The following is a 23,044-nucleotide window of genomic DNA, read 5'->3' as shown; positions in this document are numbered from 1 at the left end:
TTGCAAGATTCTGAGAACCATGACATTTCAACACTGCAACCATCCAGCCACCCATATTATCCTTGTGAATGTCGTCCAATATGGTTGCGGTTGCTCCAAAGGCATTAAAACTCCTGGAGCATATGGCTACAAGAAGTCTCAGCTGTCTGCGCGCGATTGTCATCTTTGTGTGATGCTCGCTTTCAGTAGTTTTGTATGTGCTAAAATGATCATGTTTTCAAAGACCCCATTCAAATGTGAAACGTGCTTCTCAGTTTTAAAGAAAGCTCACTGTAACCTGTTTATGACATTTGAGGTTAGCTGACTCCTCATTGAAATGCTGATGGCACTACAGTGCTTCAAGCGCTAGAGCAACGTGTAGTGCTGATGGAAAATCGAATGAAATGGCAGATGTCTGCGCACAATTTTTTGAACCTTGAAGGCAAACTTTGGTGAGTAAGTTAATTGTAGAAGTGCTTTCTTAATTTGTTTTGATGGTTCATAAATGTTTCTAGCTGTTGCGCTTTTTTGCTGCGGTCTCCTAAAATTTCAACAAAGCTTTGTTGTATGCTGCAAATTCAGTGCAGCTGTGTGTATTATAATTACGCATCACCAAGTACACATTATTGAAACTCAAACCATAACCATGCATTATGAGCTGAGCTGCAAGGTTAGTTTACGTGATTGGATTTACCTAAACTTATTTGAATGTCCAGAGTAGCCATGCTTATATGCAGCCATCCAATGAGACCTACCTGTCTGTCACCAGTGCCTACTAGTCCACACTGAACGCCTGAGAGCATTGTCCCAAAAGTCCCGAAACTTTTGATGGTGGATGGAAAGATGTGTTGCAGCCACCGCAGTGATGCTGTGTCTCACAATCATCATCGCAGTACCACGTGACTGAGGTAGAGTGAGAGCAAAAGAGAACTCTTCTGATCTTTGGGATGAGTGGACACTTTTTTCGTCAGCTGCACCACTTTCCGCAGCCAAGTGAAATGAATGCAACCAGGGCTGCTTTGTATTGCATTAGCCTCACAAATTTGCCAAATTATTTTCCAAGGTTGCTCCAGGCCTGACAGGAGCATCATGCAACCACCACCTTTGTAAACCTGCAGAATTTTATAGGGAGCAGAGCTTCAAGATGGGAATTGCTGAAGACTTGGGCCAAATAGATGCAGTGCTTCTCTTTTGGCCATGGCCATGGTTGTGCCAGAGGTAGTACACAAAAGGCAGGGCCTATGCCTTGAGAGGACATTTAGGTGTGCTGGTGATCATGTCTTGTGGGACATTGAGCAGGGCCAGATGAGGCATTTGGGCTGTTCAGGCTTAACATTGACAGTGCGGGCTGCCTTCCACTATGTCTTGGTAAATCGGCCCCTCCGAATTTGCCCTGACAGTGGAGCTTTTGGCCAAGCCTCTGCTCCTTAATCCTATGCTGGCATCGATAATTGGCTATCTCTTGCCAGCTGACAAACAGCACATTGTGTTTTTGGTTCTGCATTGTCTGTCTTATGAACTGCACCATAAAAGCAGGTGATGACATTCACCCAAAGTATGTTCCTCTGTCTTCTTGCTGTTGGCATCCGTTCAGTACAGTCCACCGTGTGCTATAACTTGTGTTTTGAACTCTTCTGTGAAAGCCGTTGTTAAAGTGCAAGGTAGTTGCCCTGTGAGGTTCAGAGAAACTTGTGGCTTTGGGCTGGGATAACGTAATGCTATTCCAATATGGTTTTATTCCAAATCTGCCACTAGCCCTTTGTGATAGGCCAAAATGGCTTTCCAAGCCGTTCTGACCTATTGCGGAGGACTAAAGGTGTGTTTAGAATAAAACCAGGTTGCAATAGTTTGACATTATCCCGGCCCTGATCTACACGTAGTGGTTAATTGAAGAGAGCTCTGGCTGTGCGTGGTGCGCAGGCCCGTCAGTCCATTGGCAGCAATGAGCAGCACCGTGAGCGTGCAGCACATTCTGGGCGAGGCGCGTCGCCTGGTGGGTCGTCTTCGCGAGCAGGACGGCAACGCCGACCGCCTGCTGGTTCAGGCCCAGGCCCTGAACCAGGGCGTGGAGGCCATGCGCCAGTACCATGAGGAACTGGCCCAGCTCAGCTGCGTGGCGACCACGCCGCGGCCACGCGCCGCGCTCGTCCTCTCCATTCAGCAGGAGAACCGGCACATGCGCGAGCTGCAGCAGGAGAATCGCGAGCTTGTGGCCGCCCTCAAGGAGCATCAGTCGGCCCTCGAGCTGATCATGGCCAAGTACCGAGAGCAGGCAAGCATTGCGCCACTTAGGCAGCAGGGTTCCCCCAAGTATTGCAGATCCTCAGGCTCAAATTGTAGCTTCAGCTGCGAACTATCAGTGAAGCTCTCACTTTCACCCGACCCCTGTTGACCAATTTGCTTTAAGAGAACAATTAAATTAACTTTGTTGCTGTGGTTACCATGGCGACCACAAGCTACAGCTGTTCTTGCGTGCCACAGGCGCAGTACTCTGTCGTATAGGCTCAGCGATAGGGATATTTGAAACCTAATGCCAATGAGCCGAAAGCACAGTCTTTGTCTGAAGATTTTGCTATAGAGTTATATGAAACTAGGGCTTTGATCAAACAGCAAGTAACATGAGGCGGTAGCTGGATAAGGGCATAATAACTGCAGACGAATGGGGAGCTCATCACATAGATGCTGGCACCATCTAGTGGCTCAAAAGACAGCTGAGTAACTGAATCATTGCTGTCCGATTACCATGGTTGCCTTGACTTGCACATAGATTTGTATTAGGCCAAATTAAATGCTGCTTATTCATGCTCCTTCCAGTACAGCTTTTCTTTGACTTCGTTGACGCTGTGTTATTTGATCGCATGCTTGCACTGGCACAAGTTTATCTTCTGAAATGTTTCTTGCGCCATGGCTTACGTCCTCAACTATAAGTCGTTTTGCTACTTCAACGTTATGAACAGAACAGTGTGATACGCAAGACTAGAGCGAGGATTAGACAGGTTACGGCGCAGTCATGTCCTTCCTTCTTAACTTGGAAAGCTAGCTCCATTTGATGAAAGATAGCTTGTGCCATATGTAATTTGTCAGACATGTAAACTGTGTAGGCCTGTCTCTTGAACTCGAGCAAATTTTGATGCAAGCAAATAGCGTTCATTATGTCAGCCTGCTGCTGTGACTTAGTGGCTATGATGTTCTGCAGAGAGTGAGGTTGCGGGTTCAACCGCCAAGCCCAGTAGCCATCTTCGTGGCGGAATGCAAAAATGCTCTAGTATTTAGGTTTAGGTGCATGGTAAGGAACACCAGGTTGTCAGAGTTTACCCGGACCATTTACTACATGTTTTAAATGCCACACTTTCCTCTGGGATGTGGAACTCCATCAGCTGTTCTATCAGTCAATTGTTCAATGAATACTTTATGTAAAGGATGTGGCCGTGTGCGCACACCTGCAGAAAAAATATTGTTCATGTGGTCAGGGATGCCTTGTCATTTGTCGTGGGTTTCGGTTAGGCACGCTGATACCAGCAATGGCTTGCAGAATGTCTTGCCTGGCCCCTGCACAAAGCCAATGCCTTTGTGGGTATCGTGTAGGTGGCACGGCTGGGCTCTGTGTGCCAGGCTGAGCAGCACCTCGGAGAAGGCGCCCAAGAGTGCCACCACCTGGCCGACAAGGTGTGCGAGATGGCCGAGGTCATGCGGCGCGCCGCCGAGATTGACGAGCTCGCTGGCGCCCGCCAGACGGAGACGCTCGTGCGCCTGACGACAGAGAATGCGGTGTTGCGACAGCTTCTTGACATTGGTCGGCGTGCTGGCTCTGCTGGACTTGCGGATGTGGAAGTGCAGACAGACCCAGGAAGTGTAGCCAGCCCTCAATAAAAGACATTTTTTGCTCTTGGCACTCTTTGTTTCGTATCTTTGAATTGAGTCGCCACTTGGGATGTGGGGCCGAGCACATGAAATGCTACCTCTTACTGTTGGGCTATGATGAGATAGAAAACCTTGTCCATGTTATTATTATATTTTTGGAACTACTGGCTTATTGAACACTCTCTCTGAGTGTTGTATGCATTTGGAGTAAGGGTGGGGGAACATTATGGAATGTGAAATGAAATGCAATATTTATAGCAAGCCTGATGGTAATGCTACTCTGCAGCTGTACAGCTCCTTATGATGCGAACGATGCAACCTCGAGCAGGCAAAAATGAGGTAAGAGATGGCTGAAGCTAGTCATGAAGTGAATTTGATGGTGAAATCCTATCATTGCTGCATGGCCGACTCCAGTCCTTCTTTCTGACAGGATGAAGAGGATGCTACATGAGCAGAGTACCTTTGATTTATAGAATGTAGATTTTGGGTTTTAAAGAACGGGTATATTTTTTATGTTGCCATTCTGCATCAGCAATTCCCAGGTTGCCTCATGTGTATGGTCTGTGGACCTAGAAAACTTCGCCAGGCTACGGCAAAGGACATGCTACATATAAAGGACATAGGTTGCGCTACTGGGCATCATAGTCGTGGATTCGGTGTCTTGCCATGAGGTCGATATGATGGGGGTGAAGTGCATAAGCACTTATTCTATATGTGGGTGCACATTAAAGGGCCCTTCATGAGGCCTCATTGCAAATTTCTTTAGAAACAAATTAGTGGGCATCGTCAAGCGAGCTTTTCATCAGAATAAATGTTCAGATTGTTTCATTATTAGAGGAGATAGAAGAAATTGAAATGTTGCATTGCTGTGCTGCCAGGAGGCAAGCCAATGCAGACACGCTCTCCTCCCGCCTAGACTAGCATCTGCAAGTGACACTTTGTCTCTGCCTTCTCCTACATTGGAAATTATATGGCATTTGTGCATGTGACCTTGACACTCTGGCTGGAAGCGGGACTCCCTCGAGAGAAAGGACGCGCGACCTTCTGTTTGAAATTTCAGCTGTTTTTGCACCTTGCAGGCACGATGGCCACCACATGATCTATGTGCTGTGCTTGTCAATTGGCAATGCCCAAATTTGATGAAAGGCCTAAGAGGTCAAGGTTTATACATAGTCCCCCAATACAGTGTGTTCTATGGTGTTGCTCTTGGTTGTTGCCATCAATTGATCTCTTGGCACAAGACATTTACGTTCACCTACATGGCCCATCACTCGTGGCCCTTGCAAAGAGTGCATTGTTACCTTTAATCGCGTGACTTTGGGGCTGGTGGGTGTGTTCACTGTTTTGCCTCTCTTTTCGCATGCTTCTAGCAGAAGGCACAATGAATGTGAATGACTTGTGTGTGTCAACATATGTGATCACGTGTTTATTTGCTGGACATACTGTCCAAGGCTGGGGCAGCCAACCCAGGGTATGGCTCAGCGACATGAAAAGAAAAAAAAAAGTTGTTGCTTCACACGAGATGTGGAGTAATTTGAACGATCAGACTTCCAGTGTTTTGCACAGTACATGTTAAGTGTCTATAATCTGTTGGCATCTCATTCCATGCGATGCTGGGCTTCGTGTGTAGCCCACCTATTCAATATGGCAGTACTTTTGTCCAGAGTCTCTGAGTGGGTGGCACGTGACCTGTCTGCAGTCTGGGCACAAATTTTCAGATCGGCAAGGGGCCAAGAAGAGGTTCGCATTACAAGAACTGAAAATACAAGATATCATATCGTGATCTATATTGGCCACTCTCACTGTAATTCTTCACCCCTCGGCTGTGTGCTATGCGAGTGACGGGCGAACTAAAAATCTGCGGGACAAGTTGATGACTCCTCAGACCTCACAGCATGGCTGCTGCTGATGAAAAGGTGGAGTGTGCTGGTGCAATGATTTGTTGATGCAGCCACACTCCCTTGAAAGCTAATGCAAGGGAATGCAATATCGGTCCTGCACACATCCTTTGTTAGTGAGGCTTTTATTTTCTTGAAGTTTCACACAGGTTAGATGCTGACAGTGTTGACTGACGATGCAGATTCTTTCGCAGATGTTTGCAGCATGGTGTATTAACTGAAGGGAAGGTTTGTAGCTTAGATTCCAGACACTGCAGCATCACCCTAAAGGACTCAAAGCATTGCATATGTGTGTGTGTGGCGGTAGGTGGATTACTAAATGCAAGTATGCATGTAGAAATAAATGTATATGCTAACGTTAACATCTCAAGCTGACTCTCTAGTATCAGATTATGTCCTTGGCAGCTGCGAATCTGGAAGATGTCTTGTAAAAACAAAGTGGTCAGGGAGTGTTCAAGAGGCAATTCAGGAAACAGTGCAATTCTGGCTTAAAGCATGGGCATGCTTTTATCTACATTTTCCTAAAATGCAGGATTTCGTGAATTGATGTGTGAGGCACATTGGAAAGAAATATGTAGGCATATGAAGGATCATTCCTATTTTTCTATGAAATACCTAACCTAATGCAGTTCAGTTTCTCGTTACTTTTTGAATCCCCTTTTCTAAATACAGTTTTCCTTAATCACATATGCATGCATGCCAGATTTCAACAGTACGTTCGGAGATGTATTGCTTGAGTAATGTGACAAGAGGCTATATTTCGTAGCAATGGTTTTCCTTTGTATCTATGCTCTCTATCTGCTGCACTGAATGGCTGATGCCAACAATAACGGTGGCATAATGTTGCCTCAAGCAACAATGAAGGGCAAAGAAATGAAGAAAAGCGAATAAGTATTGTAAGACTTTCTACCAAGTTTCTTGCATCACCCCCCAAATAGAGAAAGAGCTGGTGAAGTTAAGCTAGGGCTCCAGGAGTGAAGGTACTGAATACATGTCTCGGTGGACATGATGAAAGGGCTGTGTGTGGTCTTTTGGTGCAATGGGTATTAGGGTGACTTCAGATATGACAGGAAAGTGCTGCATTTTTGCTCTGCCTTCAAACTTTAAAGTTCTTTCTTGGAAAAGTGAGCGAAATTTCCTCTTTTTTTTTTACTTTGCCAGTTTTTTTGCATACTGTTCTCATAAAAAAAATTATTTTTGTGGGCTATCTCTTGTTCCAAATGGAATGGAAGAGGTGCAGTGGATGCAGTAGAGTGCATCAGCAGGTAATTTTTATCAGAGTACTTAAAAATCTGCAGTGATGTTCTCCGTGCTCGTGACAGTGAGACAAGTGTAATGTACAAAATGATGTGCGTGACTGCCCAAAGCCAGCAAGCTGACGTGCACGACTCGTTACAGTAGAGCAGTGGAAAGAAAAGTGCACTTTGAACGAGTAGGACTTGTTGTTGCCAATATCGGTTCATACTGGCAGGACAAGTACATCTTGGTATTGGTGGTTGCTAAAAGGTTAATCACTGAACCGCTGCTTCTTACTAGTGGCTTTCCTTGGCAGGCTTTCTCAAAAGAGAGGGAGAAGCATGAAAGAAAGCTGAATATGTTAGCCCTGCTGCGAGCAGGGCTTCGTGTGCTTCATGTGGAGATGATTTCATTGCATATACTAAATTTGCTAATAAAAAAGCTGCATTTCTGCCTGAAAGGCGAAGCATTGATTGCAATTAAATGAACAAGCACGGCGTCACATGCGCACAGGCAAGCATGAGCACATCCCACTTGTAACCATGGACACTCGCTGTCGAAACGCTAGTGGGATGAAGAGCGACGGCAGCGGCGAGCCCTTCGTGCTGCCTCTTGCGAACTAGGCACGCCAGAAAACAGTACACATGGTGCCATCATCTATCTTGGGTCGGCTAGCCTTTGAACCCAGTGCAGATTACCACTGCGATAGGATGTGTGTGGCACAAGTGGAGATGTGCGCGATCCGATGTAGGAAACACACAGCCTCAATAGATAAAAGATGCAACCAGCTTGCCTGTACATTTCCTGGGGGATGCTAAAGTCATCTTTTCAAGTTGATGCACAAAAGTGGTGTTTACTGTTGATAGTAACATGCAGGTTACGTGCATGAGACCACAACTCTCACCTCCTGTTGAGGAAGTGGGATTCATCTCACAGATTTTACAAACTGCTTTCTTGGCAATAGCATCTGACCTGGCATCACTTATGTTACGGTGTCCAGGTAAGCACTGCAGTGTAATTTTGCGGCTGTCCCACGTTGCTTTTGGATGTATGACATTGATCTTATAGACAAGTTGACTTGGCACTTCAGCAAGACATTTCCATTTAAGCGTTGACACATAGAATTGCCAACTGTCCAAAACTTAGTGGGACAGTCCTGAATTAACAGTAAATGTCCCATGCCCCAATTTAACCCAGTTGGCACGACGAAATGTCTCAACTTTTGCTTTTTTATTTTTTGTACTGGATAACAATAAATAGACCATATTTTCTTTTCATAATGCCTGACAGCTCATTTCTGCATTATTTTTTTTGTGTTCTGTTGCATTGCTACAAACATAAATATGATATCGTTTATCTCGTGGTTCTAGTTCTGTTGTAGGCCCTAACCCTTGTATGTATGTCTTGATGTAGTGGTAGCTGCATTAGTCAGGCGACATTACTGCACGTTTGTTGTAACTTGTCATCGCCCCCTCCCCCACAACCCCCCTGTGCTGGCTTCGTCCGCTGGAGAGTTGGAAATGCTATCGGCCCTGTCGTTTTGAAGCACCACCACTGCAAGTCTGTTTTGCAAGAGCCCAAGCGAATTACAGCTTGGGGCTGGTGGGGGCATGTAAGTAGGGCACTATCCAGCACTGCTGTGTTAGTGGCACCGCCATTAGCTCAAGGTTGGGACGTGTACCACCAGCGCCAGGATATCTGATCAGTGTACACTGGCGTCTATCGCTCACTAGTGTGTGGCACTATTGCTTCCTGGGAACATTGTGCATGTTGTAGCAATGCTCATCCAGAATGGCCCATTAGTACTGCGTTCTAGTGTGCCTCGTGAGCACTCATTGACATTGCGCCCGGGAATTTCAGACAAAAATTTATTTAGATTGATTTAGAGAGAGAGAAAGGATGAGTCCACTTGAGAGAGTGCTTCTCTTAATTTTAAGGAAGAGGGGAAAGGGCAGCTGACAGTGAAACAATAGAGTGAGCTCTCTAAATAGCATTCATTGTGTCTGGTTTGCATATTGTGTGCACGCATGTGCTAGTTGACAAGTACTTTCACCCAAGATGTGCTCATGCCAACGTGTTTCATGTAGTCCCATACGATGGGCAAAACGAGAACAAGGTGAAAGCAGGAGCCGACGTTTCGACATGCAGGCATTGAAAAAGCAAGTCCATGTGTCGAAACCTCGGCTCCTGCTTTCACCCTGTTCCTCATTTTGCTTGTCTTGAATTTCTATCTCCCACGTTTCCGGTGCTTTCCATGTAGTCCCATAGGCACACAAGCATGTTGTGCCGCTGTATGAATACACATTTGAAGCTCACACTGAAGGGACCCTGGTGGCCCAATTAATCTGTAGCTTTCTTATGTAGTGCCCACTATAGACCAGCTGTAGAGTCTCGATGAAAATAGAAGCAATGCTTTTTTTTTTTTGACATCAACAAAGCATTAGGTGGAGCAGCAGGCTGTGGGTTATTTTGTGGCCATGATATTAGTGTATGTAGCCATACGTTAAGATTAGATTATCTGTGCTCAAATGCCTCTGTTATGTTAATATATATGTAAATACATGCACACATGTACAGTGAAGCTGGCACCATGTTGTGCCCACTTAGCTGTGGTGAGATGTTCATTAGAAAACACAGCGATTCGGCACTTGTGTTCAGCGGCAGTCCTTCTGTTGTGTGCAGGTACTAAATTCTTCAGAAAATAAAACTTTGCAAAATAAACTTTGCAAGTGATCACTTCAAGCTTTCATCATTCAGTGATACAATACATTACTTGTGATGCAAACTGCTGCTGCGCATGCCAGAGATGTGGTTGAGGAAGCTGTCACCCCTGTTGTTCTGTTTACATGTGTGACAGAGGGTAGGAAGGAGGGAGAGGGGTGTACTTAATAGAGGGAGGAAGAGTAGGAGAGGCATTATCTGCCAGGCTAGGAGACTTTAGGTGTTGGGTAACTCATATGCTGCTGCTATAGTAAAGAAGAGTCTTTAACCCTATGCATAATTTTTGATATACTCGAATTGACTCCTCCATACTCTGAATTAAGCATGAGAAAGTCAATGCAAAGCCATTATAGTAGCATTTTTTGTTTGTTTACTGGAGCTAGTTTTCAGCCTGCTGCTGTAACTTAGTGGTTATCGGGTTGAGCTGCAGAGCTCAAGGTCGTGGGTTTGACCCTGTCCACAGAGACTGCATTCCGATCGGAGTTGCGGAGTAAGGCCATCCATTCCGTTCCTACCCCATTCTGGAGAGTGGAGATCCTTTGTAATTCCACTCCTTTTAACTCTTCGGAATGGTGAGAGTTGGACCATTCCCACTTCTGGAGTTGCCGAGGTGGTCCATTCCATTCTTCCAATTCCAGTAAACACTTGCTCTGTAATTGTTTACTGCTTGTGCTTGCATGCCTCACAACAGCAACAACAAAAACAAAACTACAGCAACATATTTTTGTAGTCTTAATGACGTTACATATAATGTTACATACAATTTCTTTTTTGCACAAAAAACATGCTTTGTGGCCTGTTATCTCTGGAGTGCATTGTTGCCTGTAACCTCTCTAACATCTACTGTTTCTTAAAAGATCGAAGCCTTTTTTCAATTTTGATTTCTGAAAAAATTTCTCTGCTTATGTGTTAAAAGGTTCATGAGCCCACAAAAGAAGCATTGCGTGAACACTCGGACGGTAGAGCACATGCCTGGTCAATATAGTAGACATTCTTTCACAAACAAATATCCAGTATGAGTACTCAGTACAATTACACATGTAGTATGACTAAGTAAAGAAAGGTATAAAATATTTTCACATCAGCTCGATTGTGTTGCTTATAAATTGTAAAATAGCATGAATGAACATATGCTAGTGGCTTGGGTTAGAAGTAACGAATATGTGACGTGATTGCAAAATGTATAAGTTCTTGCAATCAAAGACTCTCCAAAACATGCCCATTTGTGGTGACAGCATGTCATGTGGTCTCCTCTTTCAAAGCCCCTTCGTAGCCTTTACATAAAAAAAAAAATGCAAAGTGACAGAGCAAAGGCTCACTTTTTAGGCTTCTTGAAAACTTGTTTAAATACATTGGGTAGGCTGTATTGGGGACGCAACTGTAGTGGCGGGTACATGAAACGTCTTGTGCGTACTGTGGAGGGTGCGTGGGAATTAGGCTACATAAATGATGTAACCAAATACACAAATGGCATTTATTTGTGTGTTACAAGCCTTACATGCTTAACTTATGGTATAGCTACTGGGGCTCGTACGGTCCGATCTTGCATCGTACCCGCTCCCTATTTATGGTGGGCCCGCCTTGGCCAAAGGTGGTGGGTGTGAACTGGCATCCATCTTTCTTGCTGCTTGTGTTTCTCCACGACAGTTTTGTACCTTTCGTGACAAATGCAGGGACGTCATAGCAGAGCAAACGTCAAATTTCAGTAAAAGAAATTGCACATTTGCAGGCCTTATAACTCCCGATGAACACAGGTTTGAGTTAGATTGGGTGTGCCTACAGCATGACCGAGTTGGCTTTCTTAAACGCGACCACTCCTGCTCGAATCGACAAATGTACTGCCGAGCTATGCCTATGAATGCTGAGTGAGGGACTAAATTTAGCTTCTTTTGTGTCATGCGCGTTGCGACAACAGCGCCATCTATGCATGCGGCCCTTGCATGATCATCGTGGACTTGCGTCAGCTGCAACTATAAGCGACACTGTTCTTGACCTCCATCCTTGTGTCGCAGGTTAGGCGTGCTCTTGCTAAAACGAATCATTCTTCACGACTAGGAGTTGCTGTCTTTACACGAACTTCAACCTTGTAATGCAGAAAGGTTGCCGGGTCTTCACAAGTGTACAATGTGCAGAATACTATGTTGTTTATAGTTACAATGCCAGAGGTAATCACCTAGTGTTAGACACTGAATAGCTTATAGAAGAAATACAATATATTCGCGAAGTATAGTTTAACATAAATGGCAAATTTGTTGGTTTTGCAGTTTTCTAGTCCCACTTAAAATCGACATTCAGCGCTCCACGTCTATGTGCCCATTCAATTTCAACATCAGTTTGTAATCTCGGACTCTGATTCCATTCCATTCCATTCCATTTGGGGTGCTTAAATATGTGGAATGATTTCGGAATCATTTGAACTTCGGAGTTGCAACTCTGAGTCTGACTCTGATGGGGAAAAAGTACAAAGCCACTCATGCACTTAGATTTTGGCATGGGTTAAAGAATCCCAGATGGTCAAAATACAGAGTCCCCCACTACGGCATGCCTCATAATCAGATTGTGCTTTTGGCATGCAAAACTCCAGAAGAGAATTAATTTTTACTTTTTCAGATTGTTTGCAGTTGTGGGTAGTTCTGAAAGCCAATTACTAATTAAATAATTACCATACTAATTGATTATTTACTCACATATTTCAGTGATTTTTTTTTGTGAGTGCTCTCTTCACGGCCAGAAATAAAAGTGAGCAAGTTGTTATAATTTTTCTTCATAAGGAAAAGACGCTTGAGCTCTTTGTGGGGAAGGCCACGGCGGCCGCATTTCGATGGGGGTGAAATGCGAAAACACCCGTGTGCATAGACTTAGGTGCATGTTAAAGAACCCCAGGTGGTCGAAATTTCCGGAGTCCTCCACTACGGTGTGCCTCATAATGAGAAAGTGGTTTTGTCACGTAAAACCCCATAATTCTTCTTCTCTTTGTGGGGTAAACACATTTTCGAAGCAATGTGCCCATGTATGGTTGCATTTGTGCAGTGGGCACACCGGGAGGCACCACTGCCCACTACCTGCCCAGCTTCCTGACGGGCCCACAGACTGATGCACGGAGCCCCGCCTCAGACCGGCTCGCTACCTCAAGCCTACACACCGATGGGACGCCTCGGCCACAGCAGGCGACACCACTGTCTGGCCCGCCTACTCGGAGCCTGTTCGGTGAAACCAGCGTCCTCTCCTCGTCAATGGTGTGTGAAGCTCATGTTGTTTCAGCAGCAGTGATATGGCTGGTTTATCCAGTTTACCACGGTGGCTGTTAAAGGGCCCCTGAAACGGTTCGGACAAATTTTGTAGACGCGTAGGGTACAGCTTAAGCAGAACATTCGCACCACAATTTAAGTGAAGCGTTATGTATTAATGGAGCTACAAGCGAAGTTACCCTCCTCCATAGCCATGCTTTTCCTCCTCAACTTGTTTGCCGAGCGATCGGGGCTAAGCTCCACCTTTACTGGTTCTGCGTCACAATGGGACGTCACATCGTGCACTTCCGGTTGTTTTGGAGCCCGCCCACGCGAAACGTCTCCGCTAGCGGCTTGGCCGTCAACCCCAAGCGAGAGCTATCGAAGCAGCATGCGTTGCGAGCATTCTGTCGTAGCGCCGAATGTGTCTGGTATTCCGGTAATCACGCACTAGCAGAACGTGAAGGCATAAACTCAAGCTCATGAAGGAACTTTAGTGTAGACGTACGTGAGCTGCCTGATCGGTCTCCATAGTCCAGCCACCCGTTGGCGCAGAGCTTAACCAGCCAAAGAAAGAACTAAGATTGCTCTAAACAAGTGTAAAACATTTTAAACATTTACAAAAACAATGTGTTAATGATTACACTCCTGCGAAAAATTTACACCAGCAGCAAAGAAGAATACATTTTGTTACTGCTGCTGTGTGTGGTTGAGCTATGTGCCACCAGGTGGCTGCACCGAGCAGACCATTCACATTTGCGCTTCTGTTCATCCCCTGAAACGAAACGGAAGGGTACAGGGCCAGGCCCTGTCCCCTCGCGAAACGCTATTGCGTTAGTAATCTTCTGGTGTAAAGTGATGGCCGCAATCGCACAAATCCTGGCACCCATCGGATAGCCAGTCCGCTCGTCTACTGGCTTGCAGAGGGACACGATGTCGCAGCTTGACATATTGCCAGTCGCTATGTTTGCAGTCCATAACGCAACAAAATCGAATCATAGGGCTCGTGAAAAGACAGACTAACACTGACGGCGGAGCTCTTGTCAAAGACGGTGCACGTTGTAACACAAGCAGACGACACTTGCTGTGTGCCGGAAGTGCTTAAGCGTACTGAAACATTGTTCTTGTGCATCCTCTTTATGTTACTTTCTTTTTATAAAAACTAATTAATTAACATTCCAACTATTACAAACATCATTTGTTTACCATAAAGTTGGAAAAATTATGGATCACGCGCCCTGGTCAGCCAATCGGATAGCTCGCTCCACTGACGTCATATGGGTGATTTCCGTCATATGGGTAGGGGCGGCTTAAAATTCCGCCGAGCAGTGTGCTGTGATCGGCAGCGATGTGCATTTTTAAAACCTCATAATAAATTACACGCTTTACGCGGAGCACTTAGATGTGTCAATTAATGAGCAGAAGGACCTACTCTAACGACTCAGTACGTTTGTAGAAAATCATCAAAATCGTTTTAGGGTCCCTTTAACTGCTTAGAAGTGCTTTGATGGCGGCTAGTTTGGGTGGCATGATTTGATTGTATAAGTTGCGCTGCTCAGAAGATGTACACGTAGACAGTAACAAGCAAGCATGAAACATACAAAGCATAGCACAAGGCCTGTGTACGTGTCAGTGTTCCTGCGTGTGCCATCTAATCAGCTCAACTTATACCCTCTAGTCATAGATCTTAAGGGTTCTTTTAGCTCTCCACACGTCTGTACGTCCATCTATCTGCTGCACCACTAGACGAGCTGCCTTAAACAACCTTGTGTAGCATGCTCCCATATCGTGCTTTGGAATGAATTCCAAGCAGTTGGAGTTAATCTGGAGTCCTCTACTACATTGCTTCTTACAGCCCTTGAGTTGCTTCAGTATGTTAAACTTAGTAAATTAATAATAAACTAGTGCCCATAGATGGCATTATTGGGGCCTCGTTAAAGCTCTCTCTGACTGAAAGCTTCGATTACTTTAGCCAGCCAATTGAGACACTGTCTTTGGTGTGCTGCATTATGATGACTGGGACCGGAATTTTTTGGGAAAATGCCTACTTTTTTCATTACATCTTTATTGTGCCTATTAATACACAAGCACAAACTATGGGTCTGGAAACATTTTGGTGGTGCCTTTATTGTGCCTATAAGGGCCTGTTTCTGTGTTGGGGCCTATATTGGATTTTCAGAGCCTAAACATGCCCTTTTCTGTATTTTTTTCCTAGCACTATTTTGTTTTTAATGTTCCAATCCACTGAGGATTTTGGCCGAAGGCAGCAGGTCATTGCGACCAACACTTTGCTTGTGTAAAGGCTGCATACTAACAGCTTTGCACCAGAAAAAACTATTTCTGCGAGAAAGGCTCGAAACGATGCGCTGGAAGGTGACTTCGTGTACTTGTGCACTCACTTCACATTTTAACTGATATCATTTCAAAACTTGAATGCACATGAAATCATCTACTCAGATTTGGAACGTGAGGCTTGTTTTGGATTTTCAAGAACGGTTCACCACCATTCCCAACGAATCTGTTGCCGATGGAGTTAGTTTGAAACTTCAGTCTACCTCAAACAAAAATCCCGGATTTTCTGTGCCGAAAAAGCTGTCAAAGGTTCTGAACTGGCAAACATTCTCCAATTCCAGAGGGCATTGGATTATTAGACTTTTTGAAGTAGAAATATGTGCCACTAACTTCAGTGAATGTTAAGCGCTCCTGCTTTGCACACAAATCAATACTTAGTGACAAAAGGCATAACGTGAAACCCGAAAATCTTGGAATGGCGCTCGTTTGTCACTGCTCTCGCAACTTTTCCTGTGGTGTAACATCACACTGCATTTCAGATAAATCTCGTAACCTGATCAACTTTCCTCACTCTGTTTTATTGAGAAAATAAAGTGTATTTCACGAAGCAGGGTTTGGTAAGCTGTACTGCTTAGAAAGTAATTGTTTGTCTTCAGATGGCATGGTGGAAGCTCTTAATAGTTGAGCCTATACATGACTGGAGGGCAGTGTTTAGTTCCAATATATGCCTTAAATGACAGCTTTAGTGTCTGTTATATGTGCCTCAAACAGCATTTATTAGAGCCTAAACAGCCTAAACATCTGGTCTCTAGTTTTGGCATCACTGTCTCTTGGCTCTGCGATGCTTTTGCCTATGCAGGCAACTCTCTACATATAGTAGTGCATTTCTCACTGTTGCTCTGTAAAAAATGTAATTGTTAGTTGCAAGTTATTGGAATAAAGAGTTAGTTGTTACAGTTACTGAAAAGTTACTGCGAAAGATGGCTGGTTACTGGCAGCATATTAGTAATTGGTTACTGGCTGTGAAAGAGGAGAGAAAGAAATTAATGTGGTGAGAATAATGAGAGAATGAATGTGGTTTGCCAACCTGCCTGGAGAAATGGGACATGTGATTGAAAATCTGAAGAAGGAAATAGGGGAGTTACTCTGGCACACAGTGGCAGTCTGTCACATAAGCATGCCATCTTTTGTAAAAATGGAGCTGCGCTGTTAAAGCCTGTCTCGTAAGCACCTGTCGAGGCCAGGAACCTAGAACTCCGCACTCTGACGGCAGGCAGTTGCTACGCCTAGTTTGCGCAGAAGAGTGTGTCTGCGAGGCTGGGGCTAGTCATAGACATTTGATGGACTCAACACAACTGCAAATGTCTGAACCTGGGCTATGAATGCAAAATGTGTAGCTGTTTGTAAACAATATGCCAAAACACATATGGTGCCAGGAGTGTTGATTTCTCATGTTGATTGCTCAGAGAAAGGCAGAGCTGTAGGCAAACTACAAGGCACTGTATATGAGTTCGCGATGCCATCTGAAGTCCATTGTGTTATCTGAAGCCATCTGAAGTCCACTGTAAGCTCGTGAATTGACTTGTTTAGCTCATTTTCAGTGTCTGTTTTCTTCGAGAGTGGGATGAACACACATCGGGCATTATCACGGGCAGAATGGGCAACTTCATCCGCATTGTTCTTACTGATGGTGCCGGAATGACCAATGATTACCAAAAAATTTTGCAAGTCCAACATGCATTTTGGAATCTATTTGAAGGGAAGCATTTCTGAAGGGGTTAATGAAATACCAGCGTCCTTGGCGTAAAGGAAATGAGCGTGTGCACATGTGCTCTCGCGCACCCGTGCTACACAATGTGGCAGCTCTCTTATTGGCTTGTATTTCTTAATTTCTTCTTATTTATTTTAAATGTACCACCCACTTCTTTGCTGATCCGCCCTTTGTGGGTAATTTTCCATAGTACGGAAATCACCATGGACATTGCTGCGATCATTGCAAAGAGGTAGTCAGCACTGGTACAGTAGAAGTATATGTGTGATTGTGGCCTAATGGTTAGGAAAGTAGTCGTAGAATGCTTAGAAAGGTTTGTTTTAATAACGATTGCGCTCTCGATATTATGTATTCCTTGCAACAAGGATAGTTGAGTATCATTTGCTTTATCACTGAGTAACTTTATAGAAAACAAGGCCAGTAGCCTGGGCACCTATACGAATTGTAAAGGTGGTAGCGTTGTCCTGCGTGTGAGCTATCCTGCCAGACAGCAGCGCACAACCAGTTAGCAGCCATGGTCAGGAAACTACTGGAGGGTTTGCAAAGAAAACTTCGCTTTAAAAGTATATTGTTACCATTTTTTGATTGCGCGAGAGTAAATGTGCCTCTGAGGTTGTGGCTTGGCCCACCTCCCATGTAGCATCGCACATTTTGCTTTGCATCTGAGATGAGCATAAGCACAGCCCTCACTCATTTGACAGAGCACATTTGCTAATACACCCACATGTCAGTGTTTCCAGCATCGCGACTATGGCCTCTTCAGTTAAATCATTGTTGGATTAGACAGCTTTGGATGTGAGCTTTTAAAATCCAGCTGTGCTTTAATGAGGTTGTGATGCACTTGTGCATTGTTCTGTGTTGGCTGTTTCGGTAATACGTAGGTTTGCCTTGCTTTCTTTTTTTTAGACACAAGACAGCTTCTGTCAAAGCCCCTCAAGTAAGTGATGTGCCTAACTTTACTGTCAATTCAATTTTTCACATTCACTCCATTCTTTCTTGGTGGCAACAAGGAGCCATAAGGGGAATATTTAGTCTGTTGAGCATTTGTGCTATGGTGTGACTTTAGGTGGTGAATTTGAATATTGCATAAAAGAGTCAAATTTCCTTTTAGAATAACTCACTCTCGTCTGACTTAAATTTGCCTGCTTTCTCTTTGTTAATCTAATTACCGAACTCCATGCAAGAAGATACGTGCTAGCATTTTCTCTTTAGAGCGCTGTTTCTAGAAGAGAATAGAGGGGCCAATAGAGAGGCAAGCACAAAAAAATAAATAAGAATGACATTTAGAACACGTTGCTCTAATCTGAAAGCAGTACTGATTAGAAGTCTGCTGCAAAACTAATTCATATGTGGGAAGTATGTTAGAAAAGGACAGCACTCGAAGGTGAACGTCTATACGCTTTCTGGTGGTGTGGGCAATAATCATGTAGTAGCTTTCCTTGTTTCACTGTTGACCCTGTGGCACTTTATGTATTTCACCACTAAAACAGCAATATTAGATCATCTTGAATGCAAGTGTTATGTTTCATTAGTAGCTGACAGTTTTCCCATAGTAGCGTATTTCGTTTAAACTCGCCAAATCCTATAGTTCCCTCCTATTTAGAGAGCAAGTCGCTCCTTTGTGACAGTGAAAGTACAGGAATGATTACCTGAAGGGCCAGCTAAATCTATTATACTGATCCGTTCTTTTGCAAAAAAATAATGTGCGCTGGTGCATTTAATTTAACTGTCCGATTGGGACTAGAGTGATTACCTTCGTAAAGTGGGTGACTGCATGTGAGCTGTTATTTTTTTGTCTATGCCAGGTGTGCTGCACGAATCCAACACGGCCAATGTCTCTGGGCAGCTAGACACACTGTTCAGTCCCGGGTGAGTGAGTCTAGGACATTAAGTGAGATTTAACGCTGTGGAGCACCTGTTTTAGTGGTTTTGGCACTTTGAGATATGGCTGCAAGGTTTGACAGAGCAAGACTCTATTTGCAAGTTGAGCAGTTGCCATAGCAGCAGAATTGCCACATTTAAATGCTACAGCATCTTCACGTTTTTTCTGTGCAAGAAGACTTGCCTTTACGTGAAGGTGTGATTTGCGTAAGGGCTTCCCCCGACTGAGCCGTCTTGTCATTCACGCCTATTCGGACGGAAGAAAGAACTGAGTACTGCATGCCATCTACCGTGTCTTAGAAGCCTGTAGATAGAACGCTATCTGGGACCCCCTCTGGATCCACCAGTGCTTCAGTGTAGAGTTATATAATTGGAAATAGCAACTATGGTTTGGGACCATGTACTGGGGAAACGCCTGATTAGTATCCTAGCAAGTACAACATCAGCACTACTTGTACACCATGTGAATAAAGTCAGGCATGTGTCTAATAATGGAAAGTTAGTCTGCAGCCCTTCACGGCAACATAGATCTTCTAAGTGTTCGCTAATAAAAATTTTATTGGGAATTGACTTCAAAATTTGCTGCCTGATAAGTGCATAATTTTGCTGCTGAAGAAGCCTAAGGTCAGCAAGGTGTGGCAGAAAACGTATCAAGTTTGCAACAATGCAATAAAGTGCGACGTTTACTGTTGTTGTTCTGTTTTTGTTAAGTTGTGGTTTTTCACTTTCTGTGCAGAGATCAGACGTACTCCCCAGGCTACTCCGACGAAACTTGGGTTACTGTTTTTGGGTACGTATCTTTGAGGCAGAAACAATGCCTGTGGCCGGTTTGTACACATTGGTTTGCATGAAGCTCCTCCAAATGCATTACTATTTGTGAGTGACACAACACTAGTGATACTAGATATCTTGCTGCAGTAGATGTGCAAATACTCAAGCAATAGACTGAAAGCTAAGTGGTTGTGCAGCTTCAGCCGAGGCTATGAAATGTTGGAGTGAAGCAGTAGTGGTGACATACCACCATGGCAAATGAAACGAACTTGTTGGGGCTAATTAGAATGACTTATTTCATTTCTTCTTTGATCACTTCACGTTATTTCAGCATGATATTGGCTTGTACATTTCATTTGGGGCCTGCACTATCTTAGACAACTGAATGAGTAGCAGTGTGAGATAGTTCTGTTTAATTATTACTTATAAGAGGGTTTCTGCTTTATAATTTCCTGTTTTATGTTACACTTATCCACAATGCACTGGTATTCATGCAGTAGCCCGAAATTCTTATTTAGCCTTTACAGTAGGTCCAGGTTTGAGAACAGAAGCTCTTGAACACTGACCTGCATATAAATTCATCCTACTGTTCCTGGTGTTTCTCTAGTACACAGAAAAAAATGTAGAAACTCTGTTTACTTGGCTGAATTGTTGCAGGTTTCCACCGTCTGCTAGTTCGTATTTTCTGCAGCAGTTCTCTCAGTATGGCACCATTGTCAAGTACAAGGTGAGTGCTCAGAAAGTGGACTTAACTGGGTGTCTTCGATTTGCTGTTCCGGATTGCCTGAGGCGCTGCTTTCAATCAACAAGCTGTGCAGTGCACAGCTTCTTGGGCAGTTCTGGGCAGTCTAAGATGACAAATTGAAGAGACTCCTTACTGGCTTCGTGGTGGGACCTAGTGGCATGTGACAAGTGTCGATCATGGGGGGCGAGCGTGCCCCTTGCGCCATAAAACACCACATATCATCATCATCATCAAGGGCGCCCCGGAACAACGTTACTAGACTAGCTTCAGTTGTAAAACTCTCCGCCCGTGCGCTTACAGTCGCTGTCGCCACTTCTGTGACAGCCGCCAGATGGCTGTGCCGTTCCATCGAGCTCCGCTGCAGACGCCTCGCCGCAGCCTTGAGCTCGCGTGGACGGGCAGTTTGTGCGTGTTTCACGGTCGCTGGTGTTCTCCCTTGTCCGAATTAGCGATACCATGAGAAAGCGGTATCCATCTACAGCAATAAGATTTATCAGGCCAGTTGGTTCATACTGAAAGAAGGGTAACTGCACGAAAGGAAGAAATGCATACAGCGAAGCGCAGAAGCTGCGTTTCTAAATGTCGTGTTTCTTCCTGTCGTCTTAACGTTTCGCACAGTTTAGGCTCACGAGCCTGAAGATCTGGCCAAAGTGCGTGATTGTAGGATGATCTTCATCCCCACCGAAGCTTCTCACCATGCCAAAGAAGCGCTACAAAAAGAAAGATGAGGTCAGTCTTTGAACACACAAGCCACAAAAAAAAATCGTTGGCTCTTTCATTCCGTGAATATGGTTAATCAGCGAAGCTGAAACGTGCGGCACCTGTGTTTATCACTGGGTTAATCCCGAGGGTTCATTAAAGTGTTTCTTATACACACAATCAGCTGCGACGGAGAGAACGACGTCACTGATGGTATGCCCGCAGTCCGCAGTTGTCGCTTGTGTTCGATGTCTTGAGTTTGCTCGGCGGCGTGGTTAGCAGCCTTCACCCGCCATTTGCCGCTTGTGATTCTTCGAAATTAAATTTCTTCAAAATTAAATCTGTCCGTTACATAAGACATTGAGTGGCTCATACCCCCGTAAACACGGCCTCCCAATTACGATGACAGAAGAGAAGTCAAATTGTACGCTGGAATGATGAATGGCAACGCAGCCAGCCGTGGAAGGTGACGATGACGACCAACGCAGGAGCAGTGGCACGAATGCGTGCCGTGGATTTCGCAGAGAGTTCCCGGTCGGCACGAGGAATCACTCTGTTCCACGCCGAGCGAAGCGTCGCATTGCTGGGAGCACAGGAAAAGTGGCGCGCCGAACTGTCGACATCGTTCCGATAGCAGCCTATGCAGCCAGGTACGCAGCACGCTGGCATCGTCTGCTGATAATCTGAAAAAACTCGCCGAAGGCTACAGTTTCACAGATGACATGTTTGCTGAAATTCGCTGTCAACAATGAACCACAGAATACATCAACGCTGCACCGCATGCTTAGTCCGGCCCGCCCGCGTAGCCGGCTAGTGAGGAAGTGAAGCTGGGCGCGACTGCAACGCCACGAAGGCGAGGGCGGGTGGCGGTTCCATGCAACGGTGCCGAGTTTGAAAACTGAAGCTAGTCTAGTAATGTTGCCCCTGAACTTGTCCGCGGGGCCAAGTTCAGTCTTCTGATCCCTTCTTTCCAGGTATCCTAAGATACCTGGAAACGGTATCTGGGTAGGAAATAATGCTGATTATTGTTATGTGGCAAAGGTACATGCGAAAGGGTGTACATTATTAAGAGAGTACACTCTTAATGCGAATACTCTTAAGGCACGTATCTTGTCCCCAAATAATAATTGTCATCTGCCCGACTTGCGTTTGCTTTCCTGGAAACTCTTCGCCTGCTACTTTCCTGCCAAGAATGCTATGCCGCACTGATAATGTGCCGTTGTTGATCTGGAGGTGCTGGGCAAACAGTATTAAAGAAAGGAAAAGCATGAGGGATATAGGGCGATTATTGTTTGGGGGCAACACAAGCCCAAAAGAGTGCAAACTTTTTTTAAGAGTGTAGGTATTTCTTAAAATGTGCGTACTGTTGTAACAGCTATGGATAGTTGCTTGTATCCTTACTTGCTCGAGGTAGTGATAAGCCAGCACTAAGGCCAAAGAAGTTAAGTGATGCCAGTGCCACGAAGTAAAGACAACAGAAAAGAGGAAGCCAATGCCATGGTTCTCTGGTGCCCATTCTCTCGACCAGTGCCCACCAATGATATTCTGTTTTGGCCTCCTCTCGTGTAGGAGCTGATAGCACACCTCCTACCCGTTGTCACTGTACCCGCCGCTGTGACCGCTGCCTCCTTTTTTTTCTCTCCTTGTTGCGAGGCGCATTTTTGGAGGTGGTGCCACGTGGGCCGTGCTGTGTGCTCTTGGTTTTATGGGAATCCCCCCAAGTTTTCCCCATTGCTGCTGCTTGGTGGTTGGTGCTCTATAGGTGCCCTGCATATGATGAGAATCGCCATTGTGCGTGATGTCATTCGCTCGCCACCGAAGTCGATGGCCTAAGTGGCCCTAGTGGCTCCTTCGAGGATAAGAGCATGTGGGCCTTTGATTTTTCAGCCGTGTCCGCAGCATGCGCCAATGTAGCTTTGCGATGCTTTGATAAAACAATTGCCCTTTGCATGGTCTACACGCC

The 23,044-nt window shown here is 45.0% G+C and overlaps 1 protein-coding gene across 4 annotated transcripts in view; it reads left to right on the top strand.

Moving 5' to 3' along the window:
- LOC126517725 (FGFR1 oncogene partner 2 homolog) overlaps positions 1-23,044 on the top strand; it is a 29,489-nt gene that overhangs the window by 5,471 nt on the left and 974 nt on the right. For 3 of the 4 annotated variants that reach the window (XM_050167519.2, XM_050167517.1, XM_050167518.2), the window contains exons 3-7: positions 12,726-12,931; positions 17,892-17,922; positions 18,791-18,854; positions 19,603-19,656; positions 20,295-20,364. In XM_050167519.2, coding sequence (XP_050023476.1) covers positions 12,726-12,931; positions 17,892-17,922; positions 18,791-18,854; positions 19,603-19,656; positions 20,295-20,364 — 425 coding nt within the window. Of the gene's footprint in view, positions 1-1,899; positions 2,252-3,564; positions 3,872-12,725; positions 12,932-17,891; positions 17,923-18,790; positions 18,855-19,602; positions 19,657-20,294; positions 20,365-23,044 lie in introns of those variants that run through there. The other variant, XM_050167520.3, reaches the window with a different exon arrangement.

The sequence above is a fragment of the Dermacentor andersoni genome, chromosome 11 (genome assembly GCF_023375885.2).
Source record: "Dermacentor andersoni chromosome 11, qqDerAnde1_hic_scaffold, whole genome shotgun sequence".
Classification (NCBI taxonomy): Eukaryota; Metazoa; Arthropoda; class Arachnida; order Ixodida; family Ixodidae; genus Dermacentor; species Dermacentor andersoni.
Note: the sequence above shows the minus strand (reverse complement) of the source record. Positions and strands in the feature narration are given on the sequence as shown.